The 20699-nt window shown below is 43.8% G+C and overlaps 2 protein-coding genes across 4 annotated transcripts in view; one reads left to right on the forward strand and one right to left on the reverse strand.

The window, feature by feature from the left end:
* The window catches only part of MILR1 (mast cell immunoglobulin-like receptor 1), a 38182-nt gene extending 30475 nt beyond the window's left edge, over positions 1-7707 (reverse strand). For both annotated transcript variants that reach the window (XM_010856415.1, XM_010856414.1), the window contains exons 1-2: positions 7277-7707; positions 2205-2474 (exon numbers count right to left, since the gene is read on the reverse strand). In XM_010856415.1, the coding sequence (XP_010854717.1) occupies positions 2205-2474; positions 7277-7364 (358 nt within the window). In that variant the 5' untranslated portion in view covers positions 7365-7707. The remainder of the gene's footprint in view (positions 1-2204; positions 2475-7276) is intronic.
* Positions 1-20699, forward strand: part of PECAM1 (platelet/endothelial cell adhesion molecule 1) — a 109625-nt gene that overhangs the window by 7433 nt on the left and 81493 nt on the right. For both annotated transcript variants that reach the window (XM_010856412.1, XM_010856413.1), the window contains one exon: positions 7308-7398. The gene's annotated coding sequence lies outside the window, so the exon portion shown is untranslated. The remainder of the gene's footprint in view (positions 1-7307; positions 7399-20699) is intronic.

Raw genomic sequence — 20699 nt, forward strand, 5'->3', positions numbered from 1 at the left:
TTCTTTGGCGCTCAGCTTTCTTCACAGTCCAACTCTCACATCCATAAATGACCACTGGAAAAACCATAGCCTTGACTAGACAGACCTTTGTTGGTAAAGTAATATCTCTGCTTTTGAATATGCTATCTAGGTTGGTCATAACTTTCCTAGTCTGACCTAAATGAAGATGATACAGGTTTATAACCTATAAAAAAATTCTATCAGGCAGTGTAATCACTGCTGGAAACACATTGCAGGAAACTAGTGCATTTACTTTGAAGACAGGATGTGGAAAGACTGTACACCTGTCTGTGGGACAGATGCTCAGGAAATGAGGACTGGGTTTTTTTTAACCATTGATTTAAGGCTTCAGCCTTGCACAGGAAGCTCGGGGTATACATGGGTTCCCTGATGCCCCTTGCGTTGCTTTTTCTGCAAATCCAGGCTGCCCAGTCCATCAGGAATCTGACCACCAGAGAATATTATCAGCGAGGACACTGCCCTCACATTATGCGCCACATCCTAGACCTTGTTTACATGATTATCTTTTTACATTTCTTTTACAGTTATGGCTTCAATTGAGTTTGTGTTCAAATTTGTCTTAAGATGGTTGGTTCTTTCTTTTTTTTTATTTAAATAAAAAGAATTCTGGCTGAGCCACATAGCATGTGGGCTTTTAGTTCCCTGACCAGAGAATGAACCTGTGCCCCCTGCACTGAAGGCCTGTAGTCTTAACCACTGTACTGCCAGGGAGGTCCCTGAGATGGCTCTAATCCAGAGTCCATGGCATCCCTTATAGTCTTGTGCAGATGTTTGCTTTGGTAGTCTCATGAAAACATCTCGGGGAAGGTATCCATCACTATCACTACATTGTTAAAATGGCTATACCCTAAAACGCTAAGAACCGTTGACCTAGAGTAGAGACACCCAATAGAACTTTCTGTGATGATGGATATGTTCTGTGTCTATGTTGTCTAATAGAACAGCCACCCCACACTCATGGCTTCTGGGCGCTTGAAGTGTGACTAACGAGATGGAGGAACTGCATTTTTAAAATTTCACCTAATTTTAACTAACTTGAATTGAAAGTTAACTACCAAACATGCGGCTAGTGGCTACCGTGCTGGAGAGCACAGACCCAGAGAATCACCCAAATACTCGATCAGTAAGCCAGGGGTCCTCTGTTTGGAAGACTCCAGGTACACATATTACTTGAAAACCCTCTCTCCCTCTCCCAGTAGTCCAATATCAAGGTCACTGTCATGGATGAGGCCATTAATGCTAGGCTGTGAGAGGCTTGGGGTGGGCAGATGGGAGAGAAAAATGTAAAAGTGATAAAATGTGGTTGGAGAGTTCCCTGGGGGCCTAGCAGGTAGGATCCTGGGCTTTTACTGCTGTGTCCCGGGTTCAAGCCCTGGTCAGGGAACTGAGATCCCACAAGCTATGGGTAGTGTCAGGGAAGGGCAGGGAAAGAGGTGGCTGGGCAGAAAGAGTGCTGGCCAAAGGCTGTCATAAAGAGAAGGAGCTGGGGAAAGTCTGAGGCTCTGAAGGCCCTTGCCACAGGGTCCAACACTGATTCTAAGACTTCTTACTTGAATCTTCAGAGAAAAAGTCTTTTTTTGTGTGTATGCCTATATGACAAGAATCCAGAGAAAAGCATTTAGAAAGGATTTCAACAACTTTCTCAATTGTTGATGTAAGACTTTTAGTCTTAGGCCATCAGCCTATTATCATCTGAAATGGCTAAACGTCTTTGGGAGAGAAAGTGAAATGGAATTATTAAGAAACAAGTGATCTTGTTTCTTAAACAACATCTCAGTAACACATATGCTAGGATCTTGAGAGAGTGTTAACCAGCAGAACAGAGAGTCCACTCTATAACAGGAAATAATTCCCCCAAATCACAGGGCCCCTGAGTAACAAGCGTTTTGCTGCTGCTGCTGCTGTTGCTAAGTCGCTTCAGTCATGTCCAACTCTGTGCGACCCCATAGACGGCAGCCCATCAGGCTCCACCATCCCTGGGATTCTCCAGGCAAGAACACTGGGTTGTCGTTTCCTTCTCCAATGCATGAAAGGGAAAAGTGAAAGTGAAATCGCTCAGTCGTGTCAGACTCTTAGCGACCCCACGGACTGCAGCCTACCAGGCTCCTCCATCCATGGGATTTTCCAGGCAAGAGTACTGGAGTGGGGTGCCATTGCCTTCTCCGAACAAGCGTTTTACTTACCGGCAAATGTGAAGTTGAATGGAAGACTGTATTTTGAACAGTTAGCAACTTGGACTTTGCATTTGTAGGGACCCAGATCATGGGCTTCTGAGACTGTTAGGTTAAAAGTCACGGGTTCACCTTTTCCATCCTGGGTTTGCAGGCATTTACCACCCCGAAACAAAAAATAGGTGATCTCTAGTGATTTGTTCTGTTGCAAACACGATAGAGATACATTCTGACCCCTCCTGACTGTGTCCGTTTCTGAGTGCAGACTTGGAGAAGGGAGTTCTGGAAAACAAAACACAAGAGAAAGTCCTTTTTACCATCCAGTGATAATCACCCCATGGTTGTCAAGCCACATTTTGTGGGTCGAGGTGGTGGAGACCCTCTTTTCCTGGCGAACTTCCCAGAGGTGGGGGGCATTTCTTGCCTGCACATCCAGGCTGGACAGTGTGTGAGGAAGTCTCGACACCTCCAAAGGCCTCTCCCAGTGAGAGATGGGTGACGTCACTGAGCTCTTTTGTTCTGGCTTGGAACTTACTGGTCCCTGGTACCAGACAAGGCCACACTATGACCATATTAGATCGAGACAAAAAGACCAGATGACTCCTGTCTAAACACAGATGAGGACGTGAACATCGTCCAAAACACAAAAATGGCCAAATATCCCTCTAAACTGGCTAGTACGGTTGACAGCTGCTTCTTTATCCATCACGGTTTTTGTCTTGCATTGCTTATCTTTTGGATAAGAATTATTTATTTTATTTTTAACTACTTTATTTTACTTGGCGGATAATTACAATATTGTTATGGTTTTTTGCCATGTATCAACATGAATTGGCGAGAGCTTATACATGTGTCCCCCTATCCTGAAACGCACCCCCACCTCCTTCCCCTCCCTATCCTTCTAGTTTGTCCCAGAGCCCTGGCTTTGGGGGCTCTGCTTCATGCATCAGTCTCACGCTGGGTATCAGATAAGAATTACTAAGATGCCCAACTGTGTTGTTGTTTCCATTTGCTAAAAGAATCCAATTCAGGGACTTCCCTTGTGGTCCAATGGCTAAGACTCCATGCTCCCAATGCAGGGGGCCTGGGTTTGATACCTGCTCAGGAAACTAGATAAATTTAAAAAAAGAGAGAGAGAGAGAATCCAATTCAGAGTAAATCCTGCTGCCTCAAATCTTCCTCCAAGTTACCGAACACAAATCTTATTCTAGGATGCCCTCTTGCTTGTTCCCATGGTACACATTTTCCCTCAAAACCTAACTTTGTTCAACTACACATGTGTCTCCAGTGATCTTTGGCTGGAGGACATTCATAATAATAGTTTTTAATCTCTAAAAAGTAAGGACTGTTTGGTAAAAATAACAATACCATTATCCCACCTGAAAATTAACAATATTTTAAAAATATTACCAGATATCTAGTTAATGTTCAAATTCCCCCAACTGTCTGATTTTTCTTTTAGGATCCATGATGGTCTGTTGTAGTTAGTTGAAATGTTTCTTATATCTTTTTTCATCGATAGATTTTTCCGTCTCTTTTATTCCCCCTGTACTTTATCTGTTGAAGATAGCAAGTTGTTTGTTCTGAAGTGTTTTCCATGGTCTGGATTTCTTTAATTACATTCCCATGGTGCTCCTTTATCATGTTCTTCTATCTCCTGTCCAGAGGCTTGATGAAATTCAGATTAGCTTTTATTTAGCAAGAATGCAACTTAGGGGGTAGGTGTACTTCCATTAGGAGGCACATAATGTCTGATTATCTCTCTTTTTTGTTTGTTAGCAGGCTTTGATGATGGTTACCCAGAAACATTATTTCATTGAGTTTCTTAGGTGACACAGTGGTAAAGAACCCATCTGCTTAGTCAGGAGATGCAGATTCGATCTCTGGGTGAAGAAGATGCCCCTGGAGGAGGGCGTGGCAACCCACTCCAGTATTCTTGCCTAGGAAATTCCATGGACAGAGGAGCCTGGTGGGCTACAGTCCATGGGGTCACAAGGAGTCAGACACATGCCTGAGAACACATGTGCACACTGATAATTTCATTAGAGGTTGCAAAATGGGGATATACCAATTATTTTTCATTTATAACCCATAATTATCTAAAGAGAAATACCCTTGTCAACTCTTTGGTTACACTCTGGATCGGTTTGTCTAGAAAAGGGAGGATAAATACTAGATTCTCTTCTGTTATTGACCAATTTTAAAAAATAATGAGTTGGTTTCCTAGTATCTTAAAACAGTGAGATGTTTCTCCTTTATTATCGTTATTTTTGTTTAAGAATCATTGTGAACTCATAGATGTAAACATATTTGATGTGTCTCAACCTATTACACTATTTAAATTTATTTTATTCTTATAGCTTCTCTAAATGGCCTCCTGACTCTTTTTGCCACAATCCTAGTAATCTCTGATAGCTTGTGTGTTTGTATTTTATTATTTAAAAATGCCAAGGGAAGAAATAACCCTCATCAGAAAATCTAATGTTAAAATTTAAGATTATAAAAGAATTAAGAGAAATACACAGAAACATTTTTATATCATCTGTTGGAAAAGGTCTTCCAAGTAAGACCCACAAAACAGGAACCATAAAGAAAAGACTGAAAGAAATAACTATTCTAAAACTTTAAACTCCTCCATGGCAAAATTAAGACAAGTGGAAGCCTAGAAGAAAGTACTTAAAACATAAATAAGCATCAGATCAGATCAGTCACTCAGTCATGTCCGACTCTTTGCGACCCCATGAATCGCAGCACGCCAGGCCTCCCTGTCCATCACCAACTCCCGGAATTCACCCAAACTCACGTCCATTGAGTCAGTGATGCCATCCAGCCATCTCATCCTCTGGCGTCCCCTTCTCCTCCTGCCCCCAATCCCTCCCACCATCAGAGTCTTTTCCAATGAGTCAACTCTTCGCATGAGGTGGCCAAAGTACTGGAGTTTCAGCTTTAGCATCATTCCTTCCAAAGAAATCCCAGGGCTGATCTCCTTCAGAATGGACTGGTTGGATCTCCTTGCAGTCCAAGGGACTCTCAAGAGTCTTCTCCAACACCACAGTTCAAAAGCATCAATTCTTCGGCGCTCAGCCTTCTTCACAGTCCAACTCTCACATCCATACATGACCACAGGAAAAACCATAGCCTTGACTAGACGAACCTTTGTTGGCAAAGTAATGTCTCTGCTTTTGAATATGCTATCTAGGATGGTCATAACTTTCCTTCCAAGGAGTAAGCGTCTTTTAATTTCATGGCTGCAGTCACCATCTGTAGTGATTTTGGAACCCAGAAAAATAAAGTCTGACACTGTTTCCACTGTTTCCCCGCATAGGATTCTTTTAATATACATAAGATAAACGTGTTAGTCGTTCAGCCATGTCTGACTCTTTGGGACTCCATGGACTGTAGCCTGCCCAGGCTCCTCCGTCCATGGCATTCTCCAGGCAAGAATACTGGAGTGGGTTGCCATTTCCTTATCCAGGGCATCTTCCCAACCCAGGGATGGAACCCAGGTCTCCTGCATTGCAGGCAGATTCTTTACCATCTGAGCTACCAGGGAAGCCCTAATATACATAAACCAATAGAAAATTAATAAGGAAAAGACAATCAAATAAATGGTCAAATAATATGAATAGGTAATTCTCAGAAGAAGAAATAGTGTTCGAGGGATGGCTTGGGTGGAGGAGGGGTTTAGACCCCTCAAAAACGCCAGCAATCTACACTTTGATCTGGACAGTTAATATTTTCTCAGTCTTATGTAAGCTCAGATTCAAGATAAGACCTCACTTCTCTTTCCAGCCAGATTGCCATCCCTAAATGTCTTTTAAATGGGCATGCTAGAGCTTTCATAGTCAACAAACATAAGAAGCACAGCTTTATGAGTGACGAGGCAACCACGAACTAAAACAACATTGAGATATTATTTTTGTACTCATCAGATTGACACAAATTTAAAAAATTGATTGTATCCAGTGTCTGAGAGAGGGTGAGAAACTCACACTCAACCCATGTCCGTGGTCAGCATTGGTGAACATGCACCAGTTCAGCGTGCTAGGAGGGCAACTTAGCATTAGCTGTAACAATTCAAATGGACACGGCCTTCAACCCAGCCATTTCAGTTCTAGGATCTTATCCTGCATGAACTCACACGCTCATGTGTCCACAAAGGATATTTACTGCAGTATTGTTTCTAAGATAAGGAATAAAATAAGGGAATGATAGTTCCATGAATTATGACTAAGTCCTATTGTGAACTGCCATGCAACTGTTGAAAAGAAGGGAGCTAAATCTACAACTTCCTCTTAGAAAGAAGTCTGGGACGTGTTAACTTTAAAAAGAACAGGTCACAGAAGAGTTTGTTTGCTTTGATATTGGAGCGAAAAGGACTGTTAATAGTAGTTGCTTCTGGACACAGAGATGGGAGAGGGACTGGGGATCTGTTTACAGCAGAACGTTCACCTTTTACAGTATAATAACAACAACCTGGGCTAGCATTTACTGATGGCTCCCCACGCACTCGGCTCTGTGCTGAGGGACAGGGCTTGTCTCAGTCTTCACAACAGCCCTCCCAGGGAGGTGCCTTTATTCCCCGCCACCCCACCGCACCCCCCTGCCCGCCGCCAACCCACTCCCCCGCTTCACAGAGAATAGAAATTAAGCTTAAAGTGGTTTTCATCATGTGCCCAGACTACCAGCTGGAAAAGGGTAGAAACAAGGTTAGGACCACAACAAGCCTGGCTCTATGATGATAAACTGCCTCCCAGGATATGTTTTTAGTGTCACCTGAATTATTTTACAACAATTGTGGGTTGATTTTCTAATTAAAAAACAACAGAGAAAGAAAGAACCATTTCATTGTTTAAAAAAGAAAACAAGCTCAACATTTTGTTTCTTAGTTTCAGGAAAGATTCTCTGACTCCCTCCCTAAAATCACTTCATTTTAAACAGTACAAAGTGGAAAAACTCTCCTCTTTGGCTGTTCATCAAAAAGCACAGAAGAACCCGCTCATGACAGCGCACGATTAAAGCTGACTGTCTCACCGTTTCGGTGAAAGCGGCTTTAGTACAACAGAGAAGTACATGAAACTTACCATTTGTTTTTCTTACTCTTTCACAATCCAGGGCAGCCTTTTGAACTGAAAGAGAGAAAAGGAACACGAGAAAACTCTTCTTCCACATGATGTTTTGGTTTGGAGATTCAAGCTTCGAAATGGTAAGTGAGCCTCAGATGTGACAGAAAGAAAAATGCCCCAAAGAACGGCTGGTTTAAATAGCCCCACATTCTCTTGAATGAAATCGGGGAGGAGGGCAAAGGAGTCCTGATGGCCTCCCTGCCTCCCATCAGCGAATCACAGAGAGAACTTCCTCTTTTTCGACAAATTTAAAGAAATTGGAGTTGTGTGGACTAGCCTGATGTGAGAGGACTGGTTGGTGTGACCCTGTGCTCCTCTGTGAGCACGTGTAGGCAGAGAGGGATATGGCAGGTTGCTTCTAATTCAGGCTGGCAGGGAAGCGGACTGTGAGAAAAAGAGAAGGTGTGGCTACTATGGGCTTCCCTGGTGGCTCAGTGGTAAAGAACCCACCTGCCAATGCAGGAGACCCGGGTTCGATCCCTGGGTGGGAAAGATCGCCTGGAGAAGGAAATGGCAACCCACTACAGTATTCTTGCCTGGAAAATCCATGGACAGAGTAGCCTGGCAGGCTATATAGTCCATGGGGTCACAAAAGGATCAGACATTACTTAGCAACTAAACAACAACAGCATTGTCTTTATGCAAACCCACCTGATCATCTCTTTTTGGATTCAGCCTGGGTCAAAAGGAAGTGAGTGGAAAGTTTGGTTTAGTCTTGGGGAGCAATATTGGCTGTCTAGAGAGAGACACAGAAACGTGGCAGGAGAAATGCCTGACTGTGTTAAATGCTGGCTTCTAGGCCCTGTTCCAGGCTTCCTGGGGATGAAACCTGGGGCTCTGAATTTTCTCCAGGGCCCCAGCAGCCTCAGTGTGTCTAAATTACAGCGCTGAAGTGGCTTGTGATTCACTTCCACCCAGTCCAGACTTCTAACTCTGCCAAGTGGATGCATATTTTACTGTCACCAGCGTGAAGTGGGGAGTGGGAAGGGGGTGAGGGGTTCCTGAGTGGCGGGGGCTGTGATTGGGCTGCGCCACTTGGGTTACTGGTTCTTTTTTTCTTTTCTTATTTGTGGGTTTTTTTTTTTTTTTTGGCTAAGCTATACAACTCGTGAGATCTTAGTTCCCTGACCAGAGAATGAACCTGCATCCTCCGCAGTGCACGTGCAGAGTCCTAACCAGTGGACCGCCAGGGAATTCCCAGGTTACTGGCTCTTGTTGCCTGAAGGGTTGACCCTGAAGGCCTCTTGCGTTCTTGTGGACAGGTGCCCTCTCCGTGGGGAAGACACATCCCTGCCTGGGTGCAAGTTCTTCCAAAACATCATCCAGTCTCCAGTATTAACTTGCTCCAGGGGCTCCTTGCTTGGGCTCCCCAGGTTCCTAGCCTGTTGTGGTCAGTCATGCCCAGCCACACACCACTGGGGGTCTGAACAGAGCCCAGGGCTTGCTGCCATCACCCCCACTTCCTCCCTGTCTGCTGCCACTGTCTGGAAGCAAATCATCTTAGCCCTCAGTTTGTAAAAGAAAAATGCAAAGTTAGCCCTCAGTTTGTAAAAGGCCTTTATTTCCTTCCAATAGTAAAAGTTACTTCTCAGGCACCCCCCCTTCCAACAAAGGCAGCACTCAGTGACTTCAGATGGCAATATTGGTGGCAATTTCTCTCACTAAAGGAGAGGGAGGGAAAGCACCCCACCAGTTTAATCTCTGGTGGCATAACTCTCAACGCCAGAATTTCTGCTAAAGGGAATCAGAGGTTCCGGTTTTGACGTTTCCCACTAGTGTCTTATCCATCCTGGCCTGAGAACTGTCATGCCCAGAAGGATGGGGGCTCTTTCAGAAAAGCTGACGTGTCTGGGGCATTTTTGCATGTGGAAGTTTCAGCTCAGGCAGGAAGCCTGCAGACCGCAGCGAAAGAAAGCAGACAGCAAAGACAGCAAAGGAAACTGGAGGAAGTTCTTCTTAGGGCTGTTAGTAAACATTACTAGGAGTACCTTATCGAGGCCCCCCAAAAAGGATCATAGTTTATCAAAGATTACACAACAAATCGGATAGAAAGTCTCAAGTGGAAAAAGAAAAAAGTTCATCCATGGACCTGACACGTTGCATGGGGCCCAAATCATGACGAATCTGCACTATCATGGTCCACGGAAATTCGTCATATCAGTAAACTTTCTAGTTGCAGCACACAGGCTTCTCATTGCAGTGGCTTCTCTTGAGGCAGTGCACAGGCTCTAGGGCGCTCAGGCCCCAGTAGTTGAGGCATGTGGGCTCAGAAGTCGTGGCTCCCCAGCTCTAGAGCACAGGCTCAATGGTTGTGGTGTGCGGGCTTAGTTGCTATGAGACATGTAGGATCTTCCTGTATCAGGAATCAAACCTGCATCTCCTACATTGAGAGACAGATTCTTTACCACTGAACCACCTGGGAAGCCCTACACCCAATATTTCTATTATCTTTTATTTCTAAATCACAAAAAATCATTTAATCCTTTGGTTTAATGTCATTTATGCTCCCATGAAAGTGAAAGTGAAAGCGAAAATTGCTCAGTCGTGTCCAGGTCTTTGCAACCACATGGACTACAGTGCATGGAAGTCTCCAGGCCAGAATATGGGAGTGGGTAGCCTTTCCCTTCTCCAGGGGATCTTTCCAACCAAGGGATCGAACCCAGGTCTCCCGTATTGCAGGCAGATTCTTTACCAGCTGAGCCACCAGGGAAGCCCAAGAATATATGCTCCCATATATCTTTACAAATACCATTTAGTAGTGTCAGGATTTTGCCCTCAAATAACAAATGCATTTTAATATTATAATTTATTTTAAGATATTATATTTTTCTCTTGGAATTAACATTTATTTTTGTTTTATTATAAGAAATCATGCCATAGTTCTTCATTTTTACAGTATCTTTCACTTCTCTTTCATTTATTGAATTAATATTATAAATCTAAAAGTATTAAAATCTCCACTTGATAATAAGCCTATAGATTTATAATAAAAAAATCTCCATGTGAAAAGATGCTATACATCACTAATTATCAGGGAAACGCAAATCAAAATCACAGTAAAACATCACCTCACACCCGTCATAATGAAAGTGCAAGTCACTCAGTTGTGTCCAACTCTTTGAGACCCCGTGGACTGTATCCTGCCGGATCTCTCTGTCCATGGGATTCTCCAGGCAAGAGTACTGGAGTGGGTTGCCATTTCCTTCTCCAGGGGGTCTTCCCAACCCAGGGATTGAACCTGGGTCTCCTGCATGGCAGGCAAATTCTTTACTGTTTGAGCCATCAGGGAAACTCACCTGTCATAATGGTTGTCATCAAAAAGACAACAAATAACAAGTGTTGGTGAGGATGTGAAGAAAAGGGGACCCTCATGCACTGTTGCTGGGAATATGAATTGCTGCCGCCACTATGGAAAACAGTATGGTGGTTCCTCAAAAAATTAAAAATAGAACTATCATAGAGATCAGCAACTCCACTTCTGGGGCATTTTCTGAAGAAAACAGAACACTAATTTGAAAAGATATAAGCACCCTTATATTCACTGTAGCATTATTTACAACAGCCAAGCTATGGAAACAACCTAAGTCTCCATCAATAGATGAATGGATAAAGAAGATGTAGCATATACATATATATACACACACACACATACACACAATGAAAAATTACTCACCCACAAAAGAATGAAATCTTGCTGTTTGAGAAAACCTGGATGGACCTAGAGGGTGTTATACTAAGTGAAATAACTTACGGAATATGATAAGTCGATTGCACTTCAAATTAATAAATATTTATTGTATCTATGTAATATAATATAAATATAATGTAATATAAAATATAATAAATAGAAGTATTAAAATTTATCTTAGAATATCCCTAATTAGGGCTCCTCTGGTGGCTCAGACTGTAAAGAATTCTCCTGCAATGTGGGAGACATGGGTTCGATCCCTGGGTTGGGAAGATCCCCTGGAGGCGGGCATGGCAACCCACTCTAGTATTCTTGCCTGGAGAATCCCCATGGACAGAGGAGCCTGGCAGGCTATAGTCCATGGGGTCGCAAAGAGTCGGATACGACTGAGCGACTAAGCACAGCACAACACATCCCTAATTAACCATAAAACTCCCTAAAATATTTATTTTTCCAAATATTTTACCACTTCCATTAAAATAAACACGTAAGAGTTCAAAATTTCCAAACTGCGACTGTTGTACCACAAATTCTCCATTAAGTCCAGAAGCCTTCCCATTTTCATTGTCTTGATTCTCAAGTCTTGAGACATAATATGTAATTCTCTCTGATGTTTGATGAAAGAAGGTAAATTAAAAGTTTGTCAGAAAAATACTTTAAGATTGACATGATTCACATCTTTTTTTGGGGGGTCTCAGTTGTGGCACTCAGGATCTTCCATCTTCATTGGGGCATTAGAATCTCTAGGTGCAGCATGTGGGGTCTAATTCCCTTAATTGTAATTGAAACTGGACCTCCTGCCTTGGAGAGAGTCTTAGCTACTGGACTACCGGGGAAGTCCCTCACATCTTTAACTACATCACCCATCGGTGACTATGGAGGGTTTGACCCCATCTGTCTGAGGACAGGTTCCTGGGCAATAGAGCCTGAGACAGGCTTCTTGAGTATGTGGTTTATTGAGGGAGGGCTTGAAGGAGAAGGGACGGGGATGGGCACATAGAACAGGATGTGGGAAGAAACTAAGCAAAGATAGGGTCCTTCTGAACTTGACCCATTGTCTGCTCCCTTGGGGTGATGTGGGGTGTGAGTTGTGCCGTGGAGTTCGGTCCATCTGGTGGCAAGACACCTGCACCTTCCCTCCACTGTTGAGTCATGGTCATGGGCCTGGGGGATGTGCGGGGAACCACCCAGGCATCTCTGGGTAAGCCATCCCTCAGAGAGGATGTGCCGCTCTGCCCAGTCAGCCGTGGAGGAAGGGAGCTGGGCTACTAGCCTACCACCAAACCAAAGGGTCTAGAAACAGTTTCTAAAATCTTGGCTGACACTCCAGATTTCCCAGACTTCTTCTTTACCCTGCTCTAGTACTCCCACCATGCATAAAACCCAGTAAGATTTCCATGAAACATCATGGAAACCATATTTCCCAAGCACTGACAGTAAAATTTGGATATAGTATTTTACATGGTCCTCCCCTTTAAGAGATGAGCAAAAATAAGCAACTATTTTTGAAGACTGAATATTACATTTTTGATTTAAAAATACATGTTAGGAAGTAGTTGAAACTGGGGGGAAATGATGCAGATTTTATTGCCTTAATTTATAAATTTTCAAAATGTGTTTTATTTCAATAGTGACATTTTATAACAAGTGGAGCCATTAATTTAGGTCAGAATGATGCACACATGCTTTTTTATTCTTTTTTGAAATTCCATTCATTTTATGTCTAAAAATACTTAATTACTTAAAACTATACATTAGATTGTGTTAAAAGTCTGATAGCAGTTTCTGAATATTGTCACTTGTTTCATAGATATAATTTTGATGTTTTAACTTCCAGAATTCTTATTATTTCAAATACAGATTTAAGATTTTTTTTTTCATTATTTTCCTCACTAGAATTGTAGAATTTATTAGAGCAATGAGCTTTGTCAGAACACGATTACCATTCTGATGAAATATATTTAGTATTTTCAATTTTTTGCATCATAACTTCTGAGCCCCATCTATTCACAGCACAACTTCTGAGTCCTGTTCATGTTTTCTGTTCGAATAATCAAATTGGTTTTCATTCCAGAAATAGAAATCATTTGCTTTATTTTGTACTGCCTTTTGTGCAGTGTAAAAAGACATTCTGGGCTGTTCTGATCTGAGCAGAAGATGTTCTGGGCTGCAGCTCACTATTTCTGATTTGTTCCCATAGATTCTGTACTTGATTGAATGGTGTCCCCTAGACTTCATACCCGCCCAGCATCTTAGAATGTGAGCTTACCTGAAAATCAGATATTTGCAGATTTAATTGATTAAGATGGCCATGCATGTGCATGTGCCAAGTCGCCTCAGTCGTATCCTACTTTTTGGGACCCCATGGACTGTAGCCAGGCTCCTCTGTCCATGGAATTCTCCAGGCAAGAATACTGGAGTGGGTTGCCATGCCCTCCTCAGGAATCTCCCCAACCCAGGGATCAAACCCGTGTCTCCTGCAGCTCCTGCATTACAGGTGGATTCTTTAGCGCTGAGACACTGGGGAAGCCAAGATGACGTTGTACCAGGGTCCTTATAAGAAGGCAGCTTTGTGATTCTTTGAAGGGGTTGGAGCTGACAGGGACTTCGATAATTTCCTCTTCTTCTCCAGTTCTCCTGTATCATGATGGCTGGGCTGCTGCTGAGAGGGTTGTCTGTTCCTGGACCCTGGAGTGATGACAAGTGATCTCCCCTCTCCCCTCTCAGAGAAAGGGGTGCTGAGGATTCTGGGAATCCGGACAGTTCACAGGGCAGTTGTCAGTCTCACCCTCCTTGTCGCTATTCTTCCTGAGACTTGCTCCACCTGCCCACAGCTGGGAATAGTCAACTTTGGTGTTCATGCAGGCCACCAGCCAGTTGTGGGGGTCACCACTCAGGAACAACACAACGTGAATGGATTCACCAGGGTCTTTTCTACTTGGGTTTGCTGTGCTCTCATCTAGAGTGGTTCAAAGGGGAACCACTCATCTAGAGTGGTTCAAAAGGAACCACACGGGAAGGATCTAGCCAGGAACATCTAGCCAAGGGTCAGCCCATCAGATGCGGGCCAGTTCACCCCATCCTCGTAGTAACCCTGTGAGCTGTTCTGTTTCACAGATGGAAAAACTGTTCAGGAACAGAACGAGGTCTCCAGCTGACAGAGGCAGATCTGGGATATTAACCAAGGTGCTTAGGCACACCGAGCTACGCAGGTTGTTGTTGGAGGACTAAACACATCGCCCTTCTCCCTTGCATGATTGGGCTTCCCTTGTGGCTCAGCTAGTAAAGAATCCGCCTGCAATGCAGGAGACCTGGGTTCCATTCCTGGGTTGGGAAGATCCCCTGGAGAAGGGAAAGGCTACCCTTAACTCTAGTATTATGGCCTGGAGAATTCCATGGACTGTATAGTCCATGGGGTTGCGAAGAGTTGGACATGACTGAGCCACTTTCACTTCACTTGCATGATCAGTGAGGGAAACACAGATCCACCCTCAACAGAAAATTCACTTTAGTGTATGTTCTAACCTTTATATTCTTGGAAGAAATTTGAAGTGGCTTCTACAACACCAGCTAACACCAGAATTCCTGCATTCACATCCAGACCTATATGTGCAGTCCTAGAAGCTTACCTGAAGCTACAAGTGTCCAGGGGCATCCATGCAGTTTTGCTTGTAATCATGAAAAACTGCAAACACCTAAATGCCTATCAGTTGGGAACAGGTTGTTTAAATTATAGGATTTTTTTTGACATTCTGTTATTTTGTTAAACAGCTTTTTGTGTGTGTGTGATGTAATTCACATACCATAAAATTTAAAGTTGTTCAGTGTTTTTTTTTTAGTATAGTCACAAAGAGTTGCAAACATCACTACATTCTATTAGAACATTTTTATTTTAAAAAATCAATTAATTAATTAATTTTAATTGGAGGCTAATTACTTTGCAATATTGTGGTGTTTTTTGCCATACATTGACATGACTCAGCCATGGATGTGCATGTGTTCCCCATCCTGAACCTCCCTCTCACCTCCCTACCCATTACATCCCTCAGGGTCATCCCAGTGCACCAGCCCTGAGCACCCTGCCACATGCATTGAACCTGGACTGGCAATCTGTTTCACACATGATAATATACATGTTTCAACACTATTTTCTCAAATCATCCCACCCTCGCCTTCTCCCACAGAGTCCAACAGATTGTTCTTTACATCTGTGTCTCTTTTGCTGTCTCACATATAGGGTTATCGTTACCATCTTTCTAAATTCCATATATATGCATTAATGTATATGTGTATATATATGTACCTATATATATGTGTTGATGTTTTTCTTTCTGACTTTCTTTGCTCTGTATAATAGGCTCCAGTTTCATCCATCTCATTAGAACTGATACAAATGCATTCTTTTTAATAGTTGAGTAATATTCCATTGTGTTTGTGTACCACAGCTTTCTTATCCATTCGTCTGCCGATGGGCATCTAGTTTGCTTCCATGTCCTGACTATTGTAAACAGTGCTGCGATGAACATTGGGGTACAAGTGTCTCTTTCAATTCTGGCTTCCTTGGTGTGGATGCCCAGCGGTGGGATTGCTGGGTTATATGGCAGTTCTATTTCCAGTTTTTTAAGGAATCTCCACACTGTTCTCCATAGTGGCTGTACTAGTTTGCATTCCCACCAACAGTGTAAGAGTGTTCTTTTTTCTCCATACCCTCTCCAGCATTTATCATTTATAGACTTTTTGATAGCAGCCATTCTGACCAGAGTGAGATGGTATCTCATTGTGGTTTTGATTTGCATTTCTATTAGAACGTTACCCTGAAAAGGAATCTCGTACAAGATATTTTGGAGCCATTAAAAAAAAAACCAAGTTCTATGTATTTAAATGAAAATATATTTGTAATGGGCAAAAGGTTCAAAAAAGCACATTGCAGAAAATAAGTGCTATTCCATCTATTTATAATATCTATATCTACACATGTTTATATGGTTGTTCACTCATTCATTTATTTATGTATGCACAGTCCTCTGGAGAAAGAAATGGGAAAGTTTTATTTTCAATCACTTTTACGTACCATTTTTATGCTATGTATTTTATATAATATTTTTATATCAATGCTCTGTTTCCACTGGAAATATTATAATAACCAAAGGGCAAAATAAGCAATGGGGGTGTCCCAAGCTGATAAAGAAGTGTTAGAAGTGGTTGGTACAAATGTAAAGGTAAAAAACATGATTTTTTGTGTGTCTAATCTGATATTCCATTGTGTGTTAGATGCTCAGTCATGTCTGACTCTTTGCGATCCCATGGACTGTAGCTCTCCAGGCTCCTCTGTCAATGGGATTCTCCAGGCAAGAATACTGGAGTGGGTTGCCATTCCCTTCTCCAGGGGATCTTCCCAACCCAGGATCAAACCCAGGTTTCCCGCATTGCAGGCAGAGTCTTTACCATCTGAGCCCCCAGGAAGCCCCTTCCATTAGATGGCGCCATTGTAAAAGTTTTACATTAGATATTCCTTTAGATAAAATTTTACGTTAGATATTGTAAAAATTTTACATTAGGTATTCCATTAGGTGGTGCCATTGTAAAATTTTCTGTAGCTTCAAATCAGTCATGGAAGGAACAGACACACTCATTAACTATTTGTCTGTGAAGACTTATTATTATTTTTCCTTGCTTTTCTTTTGTCACTTGAAAAAGAAAAAGAAAAGTTTAAAGCACTCTTCAGTAATACCCTATTATTTCAAGTCAATGGGAGTAAATGAAATGAGATACTTTTTAAAGAAATTTAGTCATTAGATGAAAACTACTGCCAAATGCATTTAAAACAGGCACATAGGGACAAGTTGCTTTCTCTCAGTCCTGAAAAAGTTCACCACTGATATCCTGATTACCAGAAATGCAAAATGCTATCTGTTACTTTGAAATTTCCAGACTTCTGAGCAGGCTGAGATTCCTATCTTTTCTCCACCACCAACTCCTCTATTATTTCTTAACTAAATCTCATTATTGGAAAGATTTTACCCATACGGTAATAGCATTTACTAAGTAGCTAAAGGTTTTTCTATTTTCTGTTTCTGTATGTATGTATTTGATCAGTTGAAGTTCTTGATAGACAAAGGGACAAGCTTGCTGGGTTGATATAATTCCAGCCAGAAGCTGGAGGAACTCAAACTGGGCGGTAAGAGCATGGACCCTGGCTGGGGCCGGCCCCGACCAGCCTGGCACTGCGGACAAGTTATGGTGGGATTGGGTCACACGCATGTAAATCACATGTCGCCCTGCAATAAACGCCAGTTACTATCATCAACATCTTATTCAGTGTGTGCGGCCGTATCTTCAGGCAGGTACTGATCATGCCAGTTGAGCCCTGTTGGTCTGAGTTCACCTGTGGGCTGATGAATAGATTTGAGGAAGGCTGGGGTATGGGTGGGGAGTTGTTTTTGTGGTTTTGTTTTCCTCCAAAAAGGTTTATTGTTTCCATTTGGGATTGCTATAAAGTTCCAGGGCAATTAAAAAGCTGGCTGCAGAAAGGCTTCAGCTGTTATAAGATTTAGTTTAAACTCTTGAAGTATTTTGGAGAAGGAAATGGCAGCCCACTCGGGTATTCTTGCCTGGAAAATCCAATGGACAGGGGAGTCTGGCGGGCTACAGTCCACAGGGTTGCAAGGGTTAGACACATCTTAGCGACTAAACCACTTAAGTATTTGCGTGAAGAGTTTGGTTTCATTTTTTCTGAATGTGAAACCACAGAGAGACCAGCCACCCCATATGCGGTTTGGATTGCATTGTCCCACCACACACCTCACAGTCACGGTGTGGTGAGTTCTGTGGACCCAGAAAGCAGGCCTCTGGGCTGCAGTTACATGGATTATTTCAGTCTCTCTCAGTGTTTGCAGACTGCCAGGGCAGCCCGGCTTTGGTGAAGGCCAAGAGCCACCTGGCCTGGCCCTGAGAGGTGAGCCTTTCCCAGCCCAACCAGGGCAGGCGGGCAAGGAGGACGGGAGGGGTTCTCAGGCGATCTGAGGGGCCGATCAAGGACCCCACACGCCTCACAGGGTGAATGCTGATGCCTGGCTTCCTGGGCCCAATCTTGGAGTGACTCCACTAAGTGAGATAGTGTGTGTCAAGCTCATACGCTCGCACTGTGCCTGGTGTGGACATGGCAGCTGAAAGCAGGCTTCTGTGAATTCAGAGTTCTTCTGACACATACTGCTGAACACCCCACTGAGGGCTCCATCTGAGGGTTTGCAACAGAGAAGGTCCCGCGTTAAGACAGCTGATCCTTTAGCAGCGTGTGCTTACTGAGCACGAAAATGCTGTATGCCAGCGTTTTCTAAGTGCTCTGTATGTGTTAACGTCTAATCCTCACCAGTGCTAGAAGGCAGTTACAGTAAGTCCTTGCCATACGGACCTTCAACTTGCGAACTTTCAAACACTCGAACGTGTGTTTGCACGTCCAATCACGTGACTTAGTTCGTGTGTCTGGAGTACACTGTCACGTGCGTGCATCCTCTACAAGTACTTGTGCTTTTGGGTACTTTACGGTACCGTGTAGAGTATAGTAGTACAGTGTCTTTATTTTAAGCCCAGGATGTCCGGAAGCAAGCATAACAGCAGTGGTGATGTAGCTGGTACTACTGTATTTTTCAAGGTACTGTACTGTAAGGTTAGAAATGTTTCCTTTATTTTTTGTGGTTTTTTATATGTATTATTTGTGTGAAAAGCATGATACACCTATGACAGTACAGTATTATACAGCCAATTGTGTTATTTAGGTACCTAGACTAACTTCATTGGATTTACGAACAATCGGACTAAAGGCATCCACTCTCAGAACAGAACTCGTTTGTACGCAGGGGACTTGCTGTGCTATCGTTCTCTGCATCCTGCCTGTGAGGAAGTGGAAGCTCAGAGAGATCAAGTCCCCTGAGGTCGCACAGCTCGTCTGGCCCTAGAAGAGCATTTTCTTACTCTACTCTGTGCTGACTCACATAGTGTTGGGGTAAATTCTGAGGGAGCCCAGAAAGCGAGGTGTCTGAACCATGGGGAAACCTTCCCAGGCATCTTGCATGAGGGGTTAGCAGACCAGAGCGTGACGGAACAGCATTCCAAGCAGAGGGAATGGCATATGCAAAGGTAAGAGGCGAGAGAATAAACAAGGCTCAAAGAAGAGTAACCAGCAAGGCTCAGGACAAACATTTCAGAGCGTTTCCAAAAAACTAGAATTTTCCTTGGGAAATATAGTCTAACTTAAGCAAGGGAAAGAGTCAGGTGAGAGCCCTGAAGACTTTCAGGAGCAACTTGCAGCAAGTGTCTTAACTTGGTGAGTTGTCTCTGGCCCATCTCCCTCCCTCACCAGGCCTGTTCTTCTGTTGCAAAAGGCCAGTACTACCCGTATGTGTGCGGCTCACATAATAGAACCCAGGATCACGCAGGGCTTAATGTAGGATAGGTGCTCGTGCTAAGTTGTGTCTGACTCTTTGTGACCCCATGGACTGTAGCCCATCAGGCTTCTCTGTCCATGGGATTTCCCAGGCAAGAATACGAGAGTGGGTTGCCATTTCCTTCTCCAGGGGATCTTCCCGACCCAGGGATCAAATCTGCATCTCCTGCTTTGACAGGCAGATCCTTTACCACTCAAGCCACCTGGGAAGCCTGTGAACTGGAATAATGTGGGTGGCATACATGGGGGAGCTTAACAGTTGGCACGTGGCCACTCAGGTGTAAAGTCCTACTGGGCCCGGTGTTCACCTTTAAGAGGAGCCCAAGCCCCTTCCCTTCAGCTCTCAGCAGTGGAGGGTTTTCCATGTCGATTTCCATCTAGCTGTGACCCCTCCCTCTTCCTCTACCTGTGGTTCTGGAGTCTCAGCCTGGAGAGGCGCCAGGCTGCTACCAGACTCTGGAGCTGGGACAGTGTTTGCAGGGGAACCAGAGGAAAGGAAAAATCCTGTTGCCGACTCTCCCCCTCCGGCTTCCCAGTGATTTATCACTATGGACACTGAGCTCTTTTCCTCTTTGCTGCTGGCTGGCTGGAGGGGGGCACACATTGTTAGTGCCCTGGCTACGCAGATCAGCAGTTCCTTCCTCTTTCCTGTTGCAGAAACGCCACAGTCACCACCGTCGTCCAGGAACAGCAGCTCACACCTGAAGAGCTCGGTCTTGGGGAAAAACAATCCCATTTGATTCCCCAGGGGTTGTGGGGGGAAACAATGCTCGTGTGAGAACAATGCAGCCTCCAGGGCTGAACTGGGGCCCTGTCTTTCCCCTTCCTTCAGCTTTCCTTGCTGCACTTTAAAAATGGATTTACAGGCAGATGCAGGTAGTCCGCATTGTGTTAGGTGGCAGTAAACGCAAGGCGCCTTTGTGGGGGCTGAGCCTTCTTTGAAGGCACACGGAAGGCAGATGTGGTTACAGGGTGATGCAGATGCAGGCCAGAGGGCATTCAGAGGAGATTTCATACCTGTCATCATCTATCACTTCCACTTTCCCGTGAGTTTCAGGTGCCAGCAGCTGGAGGCCTAGTGAGAGCTGGCTTTGCTGGGGTCGGTCCGGGACTCAGGACATTCCTTAAAGGCTGGTGCCTGGGGGATTTCCCTGGCAGTCCAGTGGTTAAGATTCTGCTCTTCCACTGCAGGAAGCAAAGGTTTGACCCCTGCTTGGGGAAATAAGATCCCACATGCCACACAGTATGGC

This window comes from Bison bison, unplaced genomic scaffold (assembly GCF_000754665.1).
Source record: "Bison bison bison isolate TAMUID 2011002044 unplaced genomic scaffold, Bison_UMD1.0 scf7180017864371, whole genome shotgun sequence".
Lineage (NCBI taxonomy): Eukaryota > Metazoa > Chordata > Mammalia > Artiodactyla > Bovidae > Bison > Bison bison.